At 40.8% G+C, this 21,970-nt stretch overlaps 1 protein-coding gene across 1 annotated transcript in view; it reads left to right on the top strand.

Annotated features, from left to right (window-relative positions):
- The window catches only part of IRAK2 (interleukin 1 receptor associated kinase 2), an 862,709-nt gene that overhangs the window by 404,730 nt on the left and 436,009 nt on the right, over positions 1-21,970 (top strand). Inside the window, exon 5 of the mRNA XM_044078636.1 lies at positions 7,547-7,732. Coding sequence (XP_043934571.1) covers positions 7,547-7,732 — 186 coding nt within the window. The remainder of the gene's footprint in view (positions 1-7,546; positions 7,733-21,970) is intronic.

Raw genomic sequence — 21,970 nt, 5'->3', positions numbered from 1 at the left:
CTCATGTTGGTAATGACTAGTTCTAGGATATTGCTGCCCCTGGTGGGGGTGTGGATAAGTTGATCCAGGGCATTGGAATTTATGAATTCTAGAAAGCGTTTGAGCTAAGGAGTTGGTACATGAGTAGTTTTCCCAGTTAATGGTGGGGTAGTTGAAGTCATCCATTATTAGGGTGTTTGGTTGAACCCTAATATTTTCCAGTACATCAAGAAAAGAGGAGTAGGAATCCTGGGGCATGGTGGTGGATCTGTAGCAAGCTACAATTTGGATTGCAGTTTTGCCCAGAGTTAGTTGCACTTGGATAACCTCGGATGCATTATGCTGAGCAACTAGCCTGGAGGTGTGGATATCCTTAATGAATATGGACACACCTCCACCTTTGGTGTTTCTGTCCAGGTTACTTAACCAAAAAGTGTGGTATGAGTTATAGCCTGGTAGTGCAGGGCTGCTCTCTGGAGCCTTGAACCAGGTCTCAGTCACTGCACAGATATTGATGTTCTCCATTTTAAGGAGTGCCTTGAGTGAGTGCATTTTGAGATTTAGACTTCTAGCATTGAGTAGCATTACCCTCAGTTTTTGCTTGCCCGTTCCTGTTACAGTGGTGAATTTGTTATTTGAACCTTGCCTTAAAAAGGCAATATAGGGGCAGCAAGAGTCTTAGCCGGTATCCGGAATCCTAGGGGCGACAGGTGCAAGCCGTCTGTGGCAATGCATCATGGTCTGTCGACCATGTCATCCCAAGACAGATACTCGATCCTCTTAGAATGACACCAGAAGCTTAGCCAATTGTTGAAGTCAATCATTTTGTCATTGTGCACCTGCAGTTAGTGCATGATCATTTACATCTTTCAGATCAAACACATACTAATACTTCCCAATTTTACTAGACGTATTTCCCTAATATCCCTATTTTCCCTAGTCTCATTGCAAACCAATGTCATTAACCCTTAATAAAACATCTCACCTCAGTGCAGTGCTTCTTTTTGTACAAATGGCCCCACAGATTCATAGGTTCTGTACTCCACTGCCATACTAACAGGTTTTCAGATCTCTTTTTACAGTATTAGTTTTCCTAAAACATTGGATACCCCTTCATATTCACTATATTAGTGCTATATGACTGTATTTATAACTACACTATGTAGCTAAGGCCATTACAGTACTCATAGCTACACTATGTTTTAACTGTCACTACAGTATGCATAACTACACTATTCTATACTGTATTGATTAATATAACACAGAGCCGCAGCATTTTAAACAGCCAGACAAGTAATAATTACTTCATGGCAGAATGGAAAAAATCATAGCAAGTCAGTTTCCAGTTACTTACGCCACACAAATATAATCACAAAGTAAATTACAGTCCTATATACTTGTCATTTTAGTCATTTTACATAAACATCCCTTTTAAAATAACTTCATTGCAATTTTTTAACTTAAAAGACTATAGTCTACATCTAAAGAAATTCACATTTCTGTTGTACCTGATCAAGCAAATAGGGCAGAGGTTGGTCTCCCACATGTTTGTTTCCCGGGACAGGAATTGCCAATGATATTCATCTTTCACCTTGCATCAAAGTCCGTAGAACTGGGAGGACAAAAGACATGGAGGAGGAAAGGTGAGGCTGACTCTCATGTCCTTATCACCTGAGGCTTGGCTTGTGTATAATTTCTTCAATTTCTTCTATTCACTCAGAATTTAATGCAATTTTCTTTCTGCTCTGTAGTCAAAAATGTCCTAGGACTAGGAATGTGCATCTGCAGACAACCTTGTTAGAGGAGACACAGGACTTGCTCCTTAAAATTATTATGTTTCTAAAAATTCCAGCATATGGCATTTTGATTTCCACAAATAAATATAAACCAACCACAAGATGGACAATTCCTTGCACCTCAGAAGGTAATCACAGTCATAGCTCTCAACCAATCAAGGACAAATCCAGAAGTAATCAGGACAGTCATGGACACCTTTAATATGTTAGTACCAATAACTTGAGACATTGGCAGAATAAGAGAATGTAGTGTACAGTTTTTGAAATAAAAGAAGTCTTTAACTTAAATATTGTGATTATTTATTAAGTGCAATTCACCAGTTTTAGGAGGGATTAAGAGGGATAGAGCTAAAATGAGAGTCAAAATCAAGGACAGTTGAGAGATGTGATCAAAATCAAACCAGTCAACATACCACTCAAATGTCAAGCACTGACACACAGCATACTTTCATATACCTTGTACTGTTTGAACTGGTCGTTATTCCTGCTTACCTTTAACTAGGGAAAAAACTTACGTGACTGTTCACTAAAAAAAAAATTTAAATCATAGGCAGGTGGGGGACTCTGCCCCCCACACCCCCTAACTAAATATACCAACTCCAAGGTTGCACTGTAGGGAAGGAAAGGGCAACTCCATGAAGTTGGTCAACTATCTCCTTGCCCTATGACATATTCATCGAATTGCTTACATGCGATTCGATGAATATGTGTCGCTGTTTCCGTATTCGCTCAGAAGCATTTTCATGCTTCTAATATAGACCCGACTATTTTAAATTCTGCGAGGAAGTGTGGAATGACTTTACATTCACGGTGGCATGCGATGCATGCATGGTCCTCCTTAAAGGAGAAGATGCTGCCACAGTGGTGTTAAGAAGACTTGTATTGGTAATATGTCGTTAAAATCTTTTAGAAGTGAAAATCGGGGGGGGGGGGGCAAGTGCACTTGACCATACCAATTATATCCTTGCATTTCTGAGTCCCTTATTTTCCTTGCCAGTGGCTCTAAATATAACGAAAATAACAAAGTGGAAAGAGGAAACCCCTGCCTACTTCCTCTGTTAAAACACAACATATCAGAGAGGAACCCACTCACTTTAATTCTTGACACTGAACCTTCAATTTTCCTCCTAATTAACCTTACTATTGTATCAGGGAGTGCAAATGCTTCCATTGCCCTACTCAAAAAAATCCCAGCTTAGTCTGTCTTATGCTTTCTGTGCATCAAGACCCACCAACAACAGTCGTTCTTGACTATCCTTAGATAATACAGCCACCCCAGCTTTCTTTCAAGATGTTGGCATTTCCCTTCCATTTAAAATACTGTTAAACAAAATCTCCCAGATCCTTATCACTTTCTTCCCTCCTAACTTCCACAGGAATGCAATCTTTTCCTGGAGACTTTCATGAAGATCGATTATACATCACTATTTTTATCTCGTCCCCTCCTATCTTAACTGTTAGTTGTTGAGCATCATCTCCCTCTAACCTTGGCATAGTTAATCCTTCCATAAATATTTCCATTTGTGCTCTTTATCGATTTCTACATTTCTCTTCTTTATACACATTTTTATAAAAATTCAGAAATATCTCTGAAATCTCTGCTGGATCTCTGGTTGTTGTTCTTGATATAGGCTCCCTACGTTTTGCAACAATCCTTACTACTTTTTGCTGCCTAAATCTCTGTGCTCAAAGTGTTTGTACTGTGGAGTTATTATAACAAAAATAGCTGCTTAACAGCAATCTTTCTAAACTTATGCATATTATTCAGATACTCCCTTATTTTCTGTTTAGGACTCTACATCTGTGCCTCTTCCTGTTCTGTGAGATTCTCCTTATTTTGCAATACGTTAACCTTTGTCAGCCCCTGTAAGTATTTCCCATTACTTCTTAGTTGAATTTAAGCTGTTAATTAGTGTGCAGCATTCTTAGAAGTCCCTGGTTTGTTTTGTCTTGGTCACCTGACTCAAGTGATAGCATCCCAGTCCCTGTTCTTTGGAGCAAACCAGGTGTTGAAGTTGAGGCTGGGTCATACCTTGATGTTCTAAGGGACCCTGATGTTAGGTGAGGGCTTTTGACCTGGTTCTTATACTGCAGACATGAGATTCTACACTAGTCCACAGTAGTTAGTCTCTAAGTATTATTGTCATGACTTGTGACCATGAGTGGCATTTGAAACAATGAACTTTTCATGTGACAAAGAACTGTATCACTGCTATGTAGATGTCCTTTTATCTACACAGATCCTTTAGTCAGTGGCACAGATCCATCTTTTCAAAAAATACATGCCTATGCATTCACTCTCACGCACCATTAGTAGCACTAGGAAGTAACCACTGTACCAGTGTCATCACCTTTAAAGAAAAACAAATGCCCTGTTAGAGCAAAATGCATCATCATCATCCTCATCAACCCCCTTTTTCCCATTTTCTACATGGAGTTAGGGTGTCATGTCAATTGTTCCTAACTCTTTTGATTCACAGCTACTCCCTTATTTTCTTTGACTGTCATGCCTGACTGTCGCAGGTCTTCCATCAATCTATCCATCTCTGTATAGGACATACTCATTTTCTCTTGCCTTCTTTCTGTCTCTCTCTCCCAAGTCTTCTTTACAAAATTGTCTTCAGCTTTCCTGCACATGCCTGAACCAACTCTGTCAACAGGCTTTACAACAAAAGGAAGAAACTGTTGTCCAAGGGTAAAAAGGAACACATTCCAAATTGGAAAAACTCCCTCCTCAGCTTCAACAAGCAAATTAGATCACTAATGAAAACCTCGAAAGCCAGTTATGAATTGAAACTAGCCTCCAAAACAAAAGAAACCACAAAACCTTCTTCTGTTATGTCAGGAACCTCCATGGCAAAGCTCAAGTTTGTTCTGAATTAGTACTTAATGGTACCACTTACACTGATCCTGTTGACTTAGCCAGGCTGTATTCTGCACCGTCTCCAGCAACAAGTAGCTTCGCCATTGAGCACCCTATTCAACCACAGCCTAAGTACAGGCTTCATTCCAGCAGAATGGAGAACTGTTATTGTCATTCCCGTGCACAAAGGTGGTGCCACTACTGACCTGGGAAACTGTCACCCCATTAGCTTGACAAGTCTGATCTGTAAAGCCATGGAATGTATTATTATGATCTCATAAACAACGACATAGGCAATCTCCAAGCACTTGACCCCACCCAGTTCGGATTTGTCAAGGGCATATCTTGCCTGTTGAACCTGGTTGACTTCTTTGAGACAGTCACCAAGCCCATGGATGAAGGGAAGTCAGTACATACAGCTTACCTTGACTTGGCCAAGGCCTTTGACGCAATCCCTTACTTGGGCATCATCAAAAAGTAACACAGCTTGACATAAATCCCATCAGGTAGGTTGTCAGCTGCCTCACAGATAGGACCCACAATGTCAAAATAGGCACCTCCACCTCCGACAGCAGACCTGTCACTAGTGGTGTTCCCCAGGATTTGGTCCTAGGAACCCTACTGTTTGGCATCTACTTTTCAGAGGTCCAGGCAAAGACAAAGGGCCTGCGGCTGACCAGATTTGCAGATACCTGTAAGTTGGGTGCTGTCATTGACTTTCCAAATGATGTTAACATACTGCAAGAGGTTCTCACAACAACAAATGACTGGTGCCAAAGTCATGGACTTAAAAGCAAAAACATGTATTATCATAATATTCAGCAAAAACACAGTCCCTATTGATTACCACATCAACAGCACCCCCCCTAAGCACACAACCTGTGGTGAGAGACCTGGGTACTCAGGTTGACAACAATCTCACATTCAACCATCCATGTAGCAGCAGTGGTCAGAAGAGTCTTTTACTTGGTTTATCTCATAAGTAAAGTGATTGTATCCAGTAAAAAGGAGGTTACTACCTGTCTGTACTCCACCCTCATTAGGCCAATAGTAGAGTATAATGCCCTGTTTGGTATGTAACTCTTCAAACACCCGCACCAACTGGAAATGCCACAAAAGTACCTTACAAAGAGAATCCATGACTTCCAACACCTGTCCTATGTGGACAGGCTCAAATCACTGTCACTGTATTTGGTGTCATATAGATTGCTCAAAGGTGATCTGTGTCTCACCTACAAGGCAATATCGGACCCTCTCTACCAGACATGCTCCATATCTACAAGTCTAACTCCTCTCACATTACCCGCTTGAAAGGCCTAAATCTAATATGTGACATCAACAAAACCTGCTGGAGATACAGGTTTGTCTCCCAGAGGCTGCCCCATCTCTGGAATAGACTTCCCATACTTGTCAAACAGAGTATCTAGCTGACCCTCTTCAAGCGCAACCTTGATGAGTGGATGGGAAACCACAAATTTGTCCCAGAAGTTCCACCTGTGTCCCTCATGGACAGGGGTGACAGGTGCTAATTGAGTTTTCTTTTTTGGGGATAAACTCTTGGCTAGGCTTGTAAGGACCCCAGGGCCATTAGTCTAGTACCCTCCTATGATCCTGTGATGCTATAGTCTGTTCTCTCTGACTGTCTTTGTAATTGGAGCTGCTTTGTCTTTTGCTTTAGGCTTCAACTCTGATGCCCTCATTTCTTCATCTGTTCAACAGTGTGCATCCCACTAGCCATCTCAGGCACTTCACCTCCATCATCTGTAGCATTCTCAATTGCTGTGCCTTCACTGCCCAGGTTTCTGTACCATACAGTAATTACTGGTGACACTGCTGTTTTGTACACCTTACTTTTCAGCTTCTTTGGCATTTGTCTGTCACACACTACCCCTGACATTTTGTGCCATTTGGCTGTAGCACCTCTGGTTCTTGGTTTGACCTCCTCATTCAGACCTCTCTTCTCCTTTACCACCCCTTACAGATATTTGAAGCTGTTAACCTGTTCCATTCTTTTTACCTCTGTCTCAATGTTAACAGTCCTTAGTTTCATCCCATGTGACTTCACTTTTGCATTCCATTCCCCTAATATTTGCTAAAGTTTCTGTTCAGAGCCTACCTGTAATGCCACATCATCTGCATACAGAAACTTTGTTGATCTTTCCCCTCCAATCAGTTTGCTAAAATAGCCCAACACCAGAATAAACAGCAGTGGTCTCAGAGCTGAACCTGACGCACATTCAGTTGTACTGGGAACCTTCTGAGAGTCCAAACACTGTTTGTACTTGTGCAGTTGGGGTTCATCTACATAGCCTGCAGTAATTCTACCAATGTTTCTAGGACATCACAGCATCACAGGACTGCCCAATTCATCTTTGTTTCGACCTTGCCCTATGTTTTCTCCAAGTCTGGGAATGCTCTTTTTTACTCTTTTCTCAACTGTCTGTCTTACTGCAAAGATTGGTTCAGTTGTGCTACTTTCTTATCTGAGTCCGAACTGCTCATCTCCCATCTCACTTTCTACTGCACTGTATATTCTTTTACCAGTCACCCTTTCCATAACTGCACGCAGTATGGCAGGAGTTTGTGAGTGTCTCCTTTGTTCTTTCTTGTCTGTACTTTGCTTATTCTGGTTGACACTTAATAGCTCGTTTATTACCCAGGTAGATTTACATTGTTCACCAAATGCTAAGTGTGATCCTTTCTTGCTTCTGAGTACTGAAGCATTTGTCATATCCTAGAGAGGTAAATATCTCAGTTGAGTCAGTCAGGAACTAGGATTGCCAGTCTCACAAGAAAAGTAGAAATGTTGTGACTAGTTATTATTTTAGTTAATAACAACAGTAATATTTTAATAATTTATTTCTTAAAAAAGTGTTCTCTATTCAGACATTTCCTCATTTATTTTCAGAATAGCCTCTGCAAACCTCAGCAAGAGACAAATGGCTGGAGCCACATCATTGTTTGGACCATGGAGCATCTGAAAGAGGCAACAAATAACTTCAGCAATGAATGTAAAATCAGTGAAGGCAGATTTGGTGATACATTTGTAGGAGAACGACTTAATACATTGTATGTCATTAAAAGGCTGAAGGAGGCAAGTTCTTTGAATTTTCTTTTGTTTTGTTAAAGGCAGCATACAGGTGAAGGCATTGCATGGCCTCTTACTGAAGTGAAGAACAGATGCTTATTACACAGGAGCAAAAAAATCTTTGAACAGTGTTGCATATTTTTTTCATGACAGAAAATTGTTTGCTGTTTCTGTGAGCCTCATTACTAAGAGCATTTAGTGTTGGCCAGGGTATACAGTTAGGTCTGTTACTTTGTTTCATTCTTTAATTGTACTCTGTAACATTAGTTGCCTATCATTCTGCAGTAATGTGGATAATTACGAGTTCAAAGATCACAGTATATCTGTACAGAACTAAGAAGATAAAGCTTACTATACCTTTGTACATCGTTAGAAACTTCTCTGTGTAGAAGATTTTCAATTTGTATATCTAGTTAATCACTGTATATTAATAAGATCAGATAATGGTAGTAGAAGTCACAAACCTAAACCTGTCCTAAGTAAAAAAATAATAACAAATATAATTTGGAATATTATACAGAATCCCTAAGTATTCAGAAGTCATCCAAGCAGGGTAAACAGTCTGTTTCCAGTCGAAAATCCTTTAAGCACACAGACAAGCGATCCAAGTAAAACAAAAATAACACATTAATAGTTTCATCACAAACTTTCTAACTGTATATATACTTTTTATCGGGTATGGGAGTGGTTTATTGTGCTGTGAAACACAGTGTATTGGTATACATGTTAACATATTCACATCCCGTCCCCCATCAATGTGACATTTGAGCTAGTCCTGCCCTACTTAATAGCTATCATAAGAGGTACCTCTTATTAACCAGATTATTGTCTGTGATTTTATCCAAGACAATATAATTTTTAACAGAAGTGTCTATTTTGTTTCTATCATCAGACACATTTTTTTTGCTATTTTTTTCTTCTTTTTTCCACTTTATTTTAAATGATGTTTAATAATAATACTAGCTAATTGTACAGTAACATTTTTGTAGATAGTTTTTTAGGGTTCTTGTGCACAGACCTGAAGAAGTCCAGAAGTATGAAAGCAGTCTTTGTTAACAATAGGTTTTGGAAATAGAATATAGTTTGCAGAATGGATTTTGGTCTAAGGTTTATATATTTCCAGCCATGTAGTATATTGTCTTGCAAGTGGATCAGAGCTATCACGATTCGTACCCATGTCAGCATCCATTGGCTACCAGTACTCTTAGACTCCAGAAATTACTCCATTCTCGTGGAAAAATCTCATACGTTTCCATTTGTGAGATCGTTTTGAAGCATGTCTAAGCACCAAGTTAATGCTGTCAAGCTTTGAGAAGTGAAAGTTCCACAAGAGTCCTCTGTAGTTGTTCCAGTTTGTAGACCATAGCATTGTCCAAGCTTTCATCATGTTTCACAGTAATATTAAGCAAGTTTAATGTATTTTCTTTTGAAATTTGTTGCCACCTTTTCTTCAAATCTTCCTGTCCTTTGGAAAAGATAGCTGTCAGATCTTTGACCTTCCATAGGGTGACTTTTAGTTGAATATCTTTCTTTTGTGTTTCTATTTCAGATAATAATTTTATTTCACTTTTCAGAGTCTGTCATACTTGCATAATGTCATAATAGGTGTTTTTTTTTTTTTAACTTACAGCAGGTTGGATGTTAGAGGTCATTAACAAGTCGCCAATGGCTTATGACAGTCTGTCTAGTATGTGCTGGTTTTTGAATTCTGATACATTTTAAATGCAGTTTTGCCTCAGCCATTCTTTCCAGAATTACTAATTCAAGGTGCTTTTCAGCTGAATGTTTTATTTTGGTCCGCTGTTACCTCAGCTATTACCCAGCCTCTATGGATTTGAAAAAATGCTACAGTTCTATTTATATCACTTAGCTGACTGAAAACCTTCCTCTTGTTATCTAATAAAACCTTTTAATAATGTAGTTACTCCATTATTTTCCATAAAAACAAACACTCCACATAGTCCCCTGGTACCACAGCTACAGTTCTGATAAAGTTAAAGAAACAGTCTGTTATTTTCTATATTTGAATTCCTCATCAGTACACTAAGCGTTTTAGAGTTAGATGCTTATCAAGACCTATTTGTAATTCCTTCATGTACGCTTTCTCTTGATTACCTGCTTATTCCAATTAATTGTCATGGGGAAGAAAGTACCTATCCCAGCACTCAGTGGCCACAAGGCAGAGAAGCTAATGCTGAGCCAGCTGTCAACTAATTGCACACACACACACACACACACACACACACACACACACACACACACACACACACATACACAGATACAGAAAATCTGCAAAAATGTATGGGTAGTTTGGGAGATCACAAGCCCGCCTTATTATATCTTAAGATATATTGAAATCCTTTCACTGTAATTTTGGGGGTGAGGGGGATAGCTGTGCATAACAGTGCAGATCTCAAACCGGGAGTAAACATGAGTGTTGCTTTCTAAAATGTTTAGGCAAACCACTGTACTCTCAGTGAAACTGTTCTAAATAGCATTCAAATGTTCTGAGACCAGAGAAGAATTATTCTCAGGGTCTTTCAAAATAAAATTTTGTTGGTGAACAGCCACAGTCAAAACTCAAGTAATATACTACTGCTGTAAGTTTGAAGGAAGCAAATGACCATTTGAAACAAATCTCAACTAAATGCATAATAAAATAAAGGCTAACAAAGCTCTTTGACAGTGTAACCAGGGCATTAGATCAGAAGTGGGTGGTGGAAATATCCAACATATCAAATCAAATTAGAACTTTTTTTTAAGAAATAGATACTGAACAATAAATGACTAAATATTAAGAATCGACCCAGCATCAGTAAGTTAATTAGCTGCTTATAATAATTCCATTTGATTGAAATATAGGAATATTCCTTCTGAAAAATGTAAGTCTTATGGTACCTCTTAAAGCTATCCACAGAGGTATAATCATGAAGTGACCTCCACTGGAACAAGATCTGATAGAAAAGTGAGTGCCTGTTGGAGGTAACTGGGACCAACTGGGCGAAGTTGTTGAACTGGTTGATAGAGAAGCAGCAGTTCTGTTAAATAAGCAGAGCCCAGTTTATATATATATATATAGACACACACCTAAATCCTGACCACTGGCTGCCATTGCCTACTTCACAGCACAAGATTTGTATGAGAAAACTTTTCAGAGTCTGCCTGTAGTGTTCTGCACCTGCTGAAAGTTATGTAGGTCAGCCTCAAAACAGCAGTGGTAAGGGCTGTTGAAATAATGCAAATAAGATGAAATCAGGGCATAAGTAACCATTGCCAGATTGGAATGAGGTGCTTAATTGGGTAGTGTTCAGGAAATGAAAACAAGAGGATTTTGAGACACTGCTGCCACCCATTACTGTCAGCATGTTATCCAGAGTAATGTTCTGATTTTGCATCCCTGCCTCAAACTCCTATCAGTTCCAACCATGCATGATTATGTGGAAGAAAAGAAACATTGTTGAAGGCCCTTTAGTTGCATGCATAGTACTGCTAGCTAAGTAATGATGTAGCTAAATTATTATAAACTAAATAATAGGCAGAATTTCATTCAGATTATTATAAATGCATAGTAAATCCACTGTCGTAAATTCACTGTCTTAATCTGAGGCTCAAGATCAAATGCTTATCCAGTGATATTTTACACTGGGACTCACGATATTGGTGTCTTTTGGATCATACTACGTCGAACTGCCCCTGCTGTTACATACCCTGCGGTGATGCCCCCCCCCCCCCCATTTAAAGGGCCACTAATGACTGCTGGCTAAGTAATGATGTAGCTAAATTATTATAAACTAAATATAAGCAGAATTTCATTTAGGTTATTATAAATGCATCATCTATGTTTTTTTAATGTGTATAGTACATTCCAGAAAAAAAGTGCAACTAGGCTGTAATGCATAGTTATATATTTATACATTATAAATTAGGCTGGTGTCTAGTTGCCCAGAGTGGGTTACCTGGGATAGCTCTGTTGAGCGAAAGCTGGACATAAAACCAATCAACCTGCCATACATGAACTAAGAATTGCTACACTTAATGCAAGTTCACTGATGGGGTACAGCTTTGAAGTGGATGACATGATGATATGGATGAGTCTGGACATCCTGTGTATCCAAGAGAGAAGATGGAAGGGGTAGTGCAGCAAAGCCACTTGGCTTGGGATCCAAAGTCTACTACTCAGGAGGGGGACAGGCTAGAAATGGTGTGAGAATTGTGGTGAGAGAGAAGCTTCAGAAGGCAGTGAGGGATATCATCAGAATTAGTGATGGAATCATGGCAGTCAGACTTCATTGTGGTGATAGGACAGTATTCATAATCTCAGCTTATACACCACAGCAGGGTTGTGATATCAGGAAAAGAGTGCATTCAGACAGCAGTTGCAAGACCTACTAGATAAAGCAGGACACCATGAATTGGTGCTGATAATGGGTGACTTAAATACACATATCGGGACAGAAGAACAGGATACAAGGACTGCCTGGGTCCACATGTGTGGGGCAACAGGAGTAAAGAAGGAGAGGCCATTCAAGACTTCTGTCTAGCAAATGGTTTGATAGTAGCCAACACATGATTCAGAAAGAGAGACAATCAGAAGATCACATACAAGAGTGGGCGACATGCAACTCAGGTAGACTTCCTCCTAGTAAGCAAAAGGCACTGTGGTAGAGTCAATGATTGCAAAGTCATCCCCAGAGAAACAGTCGGCCCACAGCATAAACCACTGGTTGCCACAATCAGCTGCAAGCAGTGGTCACAGAAGGCTCTAAGTTCAACAGAGACCAGGCTGAAGACATGGAAGTTGACTGGAGAGAAAATACAACAGTTCAAAGAATTACTAGCACCCCAATAAGAGGAGGAAATAGGTGGAGTTTAAGAAGAATGGCAGTGCCTCAAAACAGCATGTGTGAGGACTACAGAACAGAAGGTACATAAGGAAAGCTGGTGGTAGAATGCAGAAGTCCAGGATGTCATCAAAAGAAAGAAGGAGTGCAGGAAAAAGTGGGAGATAGAAAAGACCGGCCAGGCAAGGAAGGAATACTCAATGGCTAATGAATAAGCTAAGAAAGGAGTTGCAATAGCAAAGAATAGGGCATCAGAGGCACTCTACCAACCTTTGGAAAGTGACTCATTAGGTGGCACAAAGAAACTATATCAGTTTGTAAGGCAAAGACAGAAAGATAAAGAAGATAGTCAGACATTCATAAGGGATGCCAGCAACAACCTGCTCATCAGTCCACAGAACATCAACGACAGATAGAAGGAGTATTTCCAGCAGCTTCTGAATGAAGAAAACCCCACAGAAGCTGTACTTCCCCAGAAACAGCTTACAATGATAGGAAATGAGGAGGAGCCCACCCTAGAAGAAGTAAGAATAGCACTAAGAAAAATGAAGCCAGGGGAAAGCAGCAGGCTCATATGAGGTTACCGCAGATATGATAAAGATACTAGGTGAGATAAGGGATAAATGGCTCCTGAGGGTATTCATAGCTGTGTGAAGAGAAAGGTGCATCCCAGATGACTGGATAATAAGCATACCCATGCCAGTGTACAAGAACAAAGGGGACATCCACAACTGTGGGGAGTACAGAGGCATCAAACTCCTATCATATTGCATGAAAGTTCTGGAGAGGGTGATTGATAAACGGATACTCAGAGTAGTAGAATGTAAGATGGGAGATGAGCAGTTCAGATTCAGATCAGGATGCAGCACAACTGACCCAGTGTTTGCAGTGAGACATAGTTGAAAAGAAGCTAGAGATGAGGAAAGATTCCAATTTGGCATTCCTAGACTTGGAGAAAGCATATGACAAGGTCCCAAGAAAGCTGATCTGGGAAGTACTGAGGTGGTTTGAAGTCCCAGAAACATTGGTAGAATTAGTGCAGGCTGTGTACAAGGACCCAATGACTCACGTACGAACAGTGTTCTGCCTCACAGAGGGGTTCCCAGTGGGAGTGAGTGTACAACTGGGTTCAGCTCTGAGCCCACTGCTGTTCATACTGGTGATGAACTACACTAGCAAACAGGTTGTAGGGGACAGATCAACAAAGTTACTGTATGCATATTATGTGGCATTACAGGCTGACTCAGAGCAAGAACTCCAGCAAAGTATAGAGCAATGGAATACAAATCTGAAGGCACATGGGATGAAACTAAGCACAGATAAGACAGTGGTAATGGTAGCAAACAAGGGAAATCAGAAGAAGCTGAGAATTGAGATAGAAGGGAAGATAGTGGAACAGGTAAACAGCTTCAAGTATCTGGGTGGGGTGGTTGAGGAGAAGGTAAGTCTGTATGAAAAGGTCAAAGCTAGAATCAGAGATGCTGCAGCCAACTGGCATAGGGTGTCAGGTGTATTCCGTGACAGAAGAATGCCAAAGAAGCTGAAAAGTAAGGTGTACAATACAGTGTTACGACCAGTACTACTGTATGGTACGGAAACATGGCCAACAAAGGCAGACCAGATGAAGAAGCTAGAGGTGATGCAAATGGGGTGTAAGATGCACTCTATGGGACAGACGAAGGAATGAAGACATAAGAGCAGAAGCCAGACTAGCTCTAATTGCAGAAAAGATCAAAGAAAACAGATGATGGTTTGGACATATGTGCAGAGGACACTCTGATGAAGATGATTTGGGACATACAGGAAAAGGTAAGAGGAAATGAGGATGTCCAACAAAGAGGTGGATGGATTGTGTGAAAGAAGATCTGCAACAGTCAGTCATGAGTGCCGAAGAAGGCAGGAGTGTGGCATTGAATCAAGATGGTGACAGTTAACACGATTCCCCAACGCCGTATAGAAAATGGGAAAGTGGGCTGATTATGAATTAGAAATATATCATCCATTTTTAAGTCTTACTTACTAAAGTTACCAATATGTACTTCAGTTTTGCCAAAAAATAAAAAAGGAACAAGAACAGCCAAGATACTCAGACAAGAACAGATGACTAATGGGGAATTTCCAAGATGGCTGCACCCCGATCAACAGCTTAACTTTATTTCTTCCATTATGAAAAAAAAAAACAAACTGAGGGACAAAGGCCAGGAGCTCTGCCACTTTTAGTAAATTCAGTTATTGGCTAGTGCATACATTGTCTGGATGCCATCAGAGACGAAACTAAAAGAGCCTGAAAGAAAATCAACTAGGAAAAAGAAGTTCAAGCTCCAGTGCTGGTGCAAGATATGGCTTCCCATATCTAGAGGAAAAATAAGCCAAATGTGCTCAGAGCTGATTAAAATAAATAAAACATTGAATGAATATATCAACTCAAATCATAAAAGGAAAGGGCATATTGTGTATATATATATATATATATATATATATATATATATATACCACAAATCTGGCCATGGAAAAGCAGCAGTATTAGTTAAGATGCAATTCTACCAGCAGAAGGAGCTGATCCTAACAAAACTGTGGCAGAAGGACAAAGTATTAAAAGCTGGAGACAGTAGAGTGTTTGTGGAAAATTATTATTCACTGTAGACCAGGCTGAAGAGAAGCACATTTATTCCAGCAATCAGAGAATGTCAATAGGCAGGTATGATATTCAACCTACTGTATCCACCTGTCTTCAGAATACTTTTCCTGGAGGTTCAAAGTCATTTTTGATGCAGAGCAGGCTAAAGAGGAAATAGAAAAGCTTGTTCAACAAAAAGTGAGCCATCAAACAGAAGAGGGCTCTCCTTCTCATGCTTCTGATTATAAAGCTCATAGAGAGACTTTGCCAGTGAAACGTTTTTCCAGTGTTAAGAAGGAAAATGTTTGAGAAACAGAAAAAAGCACAACAGTTGACTGAAGAATTGAATTGAAATGGAGTGTGGAGTTGGGAGATGTAAATGAACAGGAAAAAGACCAACAACACAGAAATTAGTGAATAAATGTGAGATTACAAAGCATCAAGCACATTTTGAAATATGGGTGTACAAGAAAAAGTGGGAAGAATGGACTTTTGTTGACTTTGTTAAACTTGTGGGGGCTGAAAGGCTTTTACCCCACATCACATCATTAATGTTTGGAAGGACACTAAGAAGAAGGGAAACTAAAAATGAAAGGGGTAACTTTAAGTAAAATAGTTTATGGTCCTAACAGTATTCCTATAAAACTTCTCCTGATACAAATTACATGTTAGCATTTTCAAATATAGCTGTGCTAAGGAACAGATGGCTTTTTCTTTTCTTCTTTTAGTATTAAGAAATGTAGGCATTATTATGCAAAAAGAAAAAAAAAAGGCTGGACAAAACCATACTTAAGTTAATATGCTGTAATCTTGGGTTGTTGATGTGGGGGATGGGGTTTACACAGATCAAAATATATGTAAAGTTGAGATGTTTTCTCTTACTTTTGCATATTGTTTTAATGTCTGGATTAAGACCAGTCTAATAACACCAAATTTAATGAAAATGTTTCCTTTAGTAATAAATGTTCCACATGACTTTAAACCCCTGCAGCTGACGGCTGCATTTTTTCCTTATGTTTCCATGGCGACAGGCTAATTATAGGGTAATAAAAAGTGAGGGCACTAGTTTCTTTGAGGCTAAACATTCATCTGTAAGATATAAAAGCACTACTGGTTTTGTCATTTAAATGTTTCTGATGAAGTCTTGTTACTTTAGACAAAAGCACACTCAAATAAATTTACTTTTAAGGCACCTATTAGTGTTCATCTACAGTTTATTTACAGCTAATTTTAGTTACTTTATACTGCTACACTCGAGCGTTCCTTTGGAACTGTATTAAATTAATATGTTATGGGGTGTTCTGGGGTGTGCTTTTTGAGGGTTTTCATTAAATGTGATATAGGTTCAAAAGGAGAAGACAAGAGAGAACTGTATAAAGACTCATTCTGCCAAACAGTTGGTGCATGTATCACAAAGCTGGAAATGGACATCTAAAACAGATGTCATATGTAATAGATGTGAATAATAACCTCTTATCGTAATACCAGCACCTTCTATAATATCTTGAAATGTGAATGGTCTCACAGGTATAGAAAAAAGGAAGGAGTATTGAATTATATTAAGAAATTCACAGTGCAAGTAACAATGCTACAGTAGACACATTTGGAAAAACTGAGCATGTGAATTTGATAAACAAAATATTTTAGAATGAATATTCAGCAGAGTATCAGGGACAAAGGAAAACAGGAGTACTTATACTAATTTCTAGAGATTCTTCAGTAGTGATGGAACATGAAAAAAAGATAATGATAGTTTTGTGATAGTAAGAGAGCTAACCAAAAGGGAGGAGGATTACTATGGCATGTATTTTTTTCCTCCTAAAACTGTTATTATGGAGCTTAACAAATTTGAGAGAAATAATCATCTTTCAGCGGGTAATATTGATTATAGGTGGGGACAGGAATTTGATTTGCAAAAGTGAGGATGTATCTTGATGAGCCTAAAAGGGAAAGTATAACAAAAGATGGTAAAATTCTGAAGAAATTTCTGAAAGTATTTGGTTTGGAAGATGTGAATTCAGTAGCATGAACTTGGAGAGGATTTCCATATTACTTCCCAGTACAATAACTGAGCTAGACTATGTAGGCATTACATTCACAGAAGCATCTACATTTAATTGAGAGTGTGATGCTCGTGCACTGGCCCAGCAATCAAGGAGCCTCAATCCTCACCACTAACACCAGTGAGGGGCATCCATATAGGGAAATGATAATAAATACACCCACAGTAAAGTACAATTTCCCTTAAGAGCACACAGAGATCAGTCAGTCTGGGGCTGGTTTCTCCCTTTCTCTCCAGGTCCACAATAAGACTCCCCACTGGCCCAGCTATAGGGTCCAGATCTCAGCCTAGTGGGCAAGCTAAAACCTCCAGCACCCTTGTGTCCCTGCCCAAGTAGCGGACACACACACTTTAAGATGAGTTATATACAACCACACAGACACTCTTGGGGAAGGCTGACACAGGTTCTCCAGCTGTGCCCCTTTTACCCAGACTGTACAGTAGAAATCACTGCCACCACCCAGTTAATATTTATCAGCTACTCAAAGGCCCTTATTAAAGGTGTCCAATTATTACTGTGCAATATTATTATCCAAATGGTAAGTGTGACTGGACAGTCAAGGCTTATTTGGGGTGGCTTGGCCAGTATCACTGTACACATGCAGTGTACTGTAGAGCTTAAATTATCTCTACACAAAACAGCCACAGTTGAAAGGTTTAAAAATATTTAATAATAAATAATAAAAACAAAGACACTATTCGTACTACACAGTGCTAGTCAAGAGTTCAGAGATCACAAAGAAATGTTTAAAATAATACAGTACAAAAGTTCTGACATCAATACAGAAAAAAGACTAATCTAATCTTCCTAATTCCTAGCTATTTCTAAGAGAAACACTAAAGTCTACAATCCTACTTACATACAGAGATACAGGCAGTGCTGATGATGTTGGATGTTCTCAAGACAAATGCTAATGCTCTCATTCTTTCTGTCCTTAAATTGATAACACAGTACCACTGATTAATTTTAGATTACATCATTTCTTTCTGGTTCCCAGGCTAACAGGCTCTCAGAGGTTAATGACCCCTTTGATCTTGCAGCTGGTCAGGAACCAGAGCAATAAAAGAAATTATACATGCAAATTCTAGCCATTAACTCTGGCCTCAAAGCAATAGGCAGAATTCCTTCATCCAGACATATCGGCTCCGAATTCTGACATCAAAGACAGTCATAAAATGCTTGACTTAGCTTTCTTACAGCAGAGTACACTGTTGTTACAATTTTGCAGTTCAATATCCAATGCAGTCTTCTCACATTTAAGAGAACAACCCTTGGTTTACATTAATATTTACAAACGATATAATTATCTACAAAATTCTGTCTGGCTAGGCTGGCAGCCTTCACCTATCTTCATACACCCCCCCCCCCCCACGGAGAACTCAAGATAGTTTTTCAAGAGACCCTTGAGAAACGTTGCTTGAGAGGGTTAGGTCTATCTGAGTACCCCATTCCCAGTCTTGAGAGCCCATCAGCATTGGCATTGCTAATCCCACTGAGGTGCTGCACAGACATATCATATGCTTGCAACCCTAGGCTCCATCTTAGCAACTTGGCATTTTGCTGGCTTGCTCTGTGTAACAATGTTAGGGGGTTGTTATCTGTGACTACAGTGAATTTTCTTCCATACAGATAAGGCTGAAATTTCTCCACTGCCCACACTATGGCTAGAAATTCCTTTTCTACAGCTACATAGCATTTCTCCCTGGGTTGGAGCCTACGACTGAGATAAACTACAGGGTGTTTTTCTCCCCCCAAAGAAATCTGGCTGAGTACAGCCCCCACCCCATGGTTTGAAGCATCCACCTGCACAACAAATTCTTTGCTGTAATCTGGACTGGCTAACACAGGGGGTCCTCCCAAAGCTTCTTTAAGCTTCTGGAATGCCTGCTCACATGCTGTGGTCCACACTACCTTATCTGGCCTGTTCTTCCTTGTCAGGTCTGTGAGGGGAGCAGCTATGGTACTATAACTGGGGACGAACTTTCTGTAGTACCTTGCTGTCCCTAAGAATGCCCTCACCTGCTTTTTGGTAATAGGTGTAGGCCATGCCTGAATGGCTTCTACTTTGGCAGGTTCTGGCCTGATCTCACCACATCCCACTCTATGTCCCAGGTAGGAGACCTCTGCGATACCCACCTGACATTTGCTAGACTTAATGGTCAACCCTGCCCTCTGTAGTCTGCCCAGCACCTTCCTGACATGCTGAAGGTGCTCTTGCCAGGAATGGCTGTAGATAGCTATATCATCTAGGTAAGCAAGGGCAAACCCTCATGCTCCTGCTAGGATATGATCTACCAGCCTCTGGAAAGTTGCTGGGGCATTTTTCATCCCTAAGGGCATCTTTGTGAACTCATACAAGCAAGCCAAAAGGAGTCACAAAGACTGACTTCTCTTTAGCACTGGGAGTCAAGGGCACCTGCCAGTAACCATTGGTAAGATCAGTGGTTGTAAGATACTTAGCCCCACCCAGGTGCTCTAGGGCCTCATCTGTCCTAGACATAGGGTAAGCATCTGACCCTGTGTGACTATTTAATTTCCTGTAGTCTACACAGAATCTGGTGGTGCCATCCTTCTTTGGCACCAGCACCACTGGGGAGGTCCAGGGACTGTTGGACTCTTGAATCACCCCTAGTTCCAACATCGCCTGTATCTCCTCCCTCAGAGTCAGACTCTCTCAGGCACCCTATAAGGGGCCTGCTTGATAGGCCTTTGGAGTCCTGTATCCACCTGGTGCTGCACCAGGTGGGTGCACCCTGGTTTCCCAGTGAACAAGTCCCCAAACTCCTGTAACACTGCTCAGATTTCTTGAACCTGGGTAGGAGATAGCTGCTGGGATATTGTTACCCCTTCCACTGAGGTGTCAGTCCAAGCCTCACTGAGGAGATCAGTCACCAGATTTCCCTTAGACTCCTCCTGCAATCCACTGCAAATGCTCTGCATAAGGGCCTCCTTGTCATGGTAAGGTTTCATCATGTTAACATGGTACATTTTGTGCCCCTGCCTCCTGCCTAGCAGTTTTACCATGTAGTTAACATCACTTACCTTTCTTATCACCTTGTAGGGTCCCTTCCAAGCGCAGCTTGTTGTGTCTGACAGGAATGAGACTACCTGCTGCGCCCCTTGCATACTCTCTAACTTGATCATTCCTGTCATACCATACCTTTTTCTGTTGGGCTTCTGCCAGGTTCTCCTGTGCCAAACCCATGAGTTCCCTGACCCTTGTCCTGAGGTTTAAGACATATGCCACAACAGACTCCTTGTGAGGTTCACATTCACCTTCCCACTCTTCTCGAATTAAATCTAGAGGTCCCCTCACCCTATGCCCATGCAACAACTCAAAGGGTGAAAAACTTGTGGATTCCTGGGGAACCTCTCTGTAAGCAAGCAACAGATGGGGTAAATATTTGTCCCACTCCCTCTTGAACTGGTCTAGCATGGACTTGATTGTAGAGGTTAACCTCTCAACAAGACCATTAGTCTGGGGATGGTAGGGGGTGGTCTTCAGGTGCTTCACCCCACAAGACTTCCACAGACAAGCCAGCAGGTCTGACATGAAATCAGCATCTCTGTCAGTCAGTATTTCTTTTCGGAACCCTACCCTGCCACAAATCTTTAAAAAAGCATTTATAGGTTCATAGGTTCATTACCACCTTTTCTGCCTCAATGGAGGACAGAGCCACTGCCTCAGGGTATCGTGTAGTATAATCCACTACCACTAGGATATGCTTTTTCCCTGTGGAACTTGGGGTACTCAGAGGCCCCACAATATCCATAGCTACCCTCTGAAATGGCTCCTCAGTCACAGGCAAAGGCATTAAAGGAGTTCTCAGCTTGTCTCCTGCCTTGCCTATCTTTTGGCACTGCTCACAGGTCCTGCAGTACCCTGTTACATCTGTGGAAATTCCAGGCCAATAGAAGTTCTGTATAATATGTCTCTTTGTATGTTTTATGCCCATATGACCTGCAAAAGAAATCTAATGGGCTATGGCTAGAAGCGTCAGATGGTAGGGTCTAGGCACTACCAACTGCTGTACCCTCTCTCCTTCTAGCCCTCCCTGAGGGGTCCACTCAAAATACAGTAACCCTTTGTCTCCAGTATACAGATTCCCCTTTCCCTTGAGAATCAGATGCCTCACTAGTTACCTGCCTCAGGCCTTGCAATGTAGGGTCTGAGAGCTGAGCCTGTCTCAACTCTCTCTTTGTAACCCTTCCCAGCTCCTCTTCCACAGGAAGTCTGGCATCCTCTGACAGTGGTGCCTCACTGTCAGCCTGGGTACTGCTACTCACCTCTACCTTTGCAGTCACTCTATCCAAGGAAACATCAGTACCCACAAGCAGCTGTGGCTCACATTCAGTCTCACTGCTACAGAATAGCCCCCTCCCTGAAGTAACCACCTCACCAGTCCTGGCTGCAAGTATGCAGTCCATCTGGGTCCTTCCCAGGCTACCAGACCCACATGCTTGTCTCCTAGCCTGACTGAGTGTAACTGCATAAACACATGGTACTGCCTCATCCAAATCCTATCAGGACATCTGTAGGATGGTAGTTCAGTACCCCTGTTGTCTCAAACACCCTACTATTGGCATTGTGTCTTTCCCACTTACTGGCTCTCTCACCTTTTGTTCCCCACCTTGCCTTCATGGACATCTGTATGCCACATGGCCCCACTGGTTGCATTCAAAACATTTAACCCTATGTCCTGGATGTGTTCCTAGACTAATG

The sequence above is a fragment of the Protopterus annectens genome, chromosome 7.part1 (assembly GCF_019279795.1).
Source record: "Protopterus annectens isolate FY-2018-M chromosome 7.part1, PAN1.0, whole genome shotgun sequence".
Taxonomy (NCBI): Eukaryota; Metazoa; Chordata; order Ceratodontiformes; family Protopteridae; genus Protopterus; species Protopterus annectens.
This window is presented reverse-complemented; position numbering and strand designations above follow the sequence as displayed.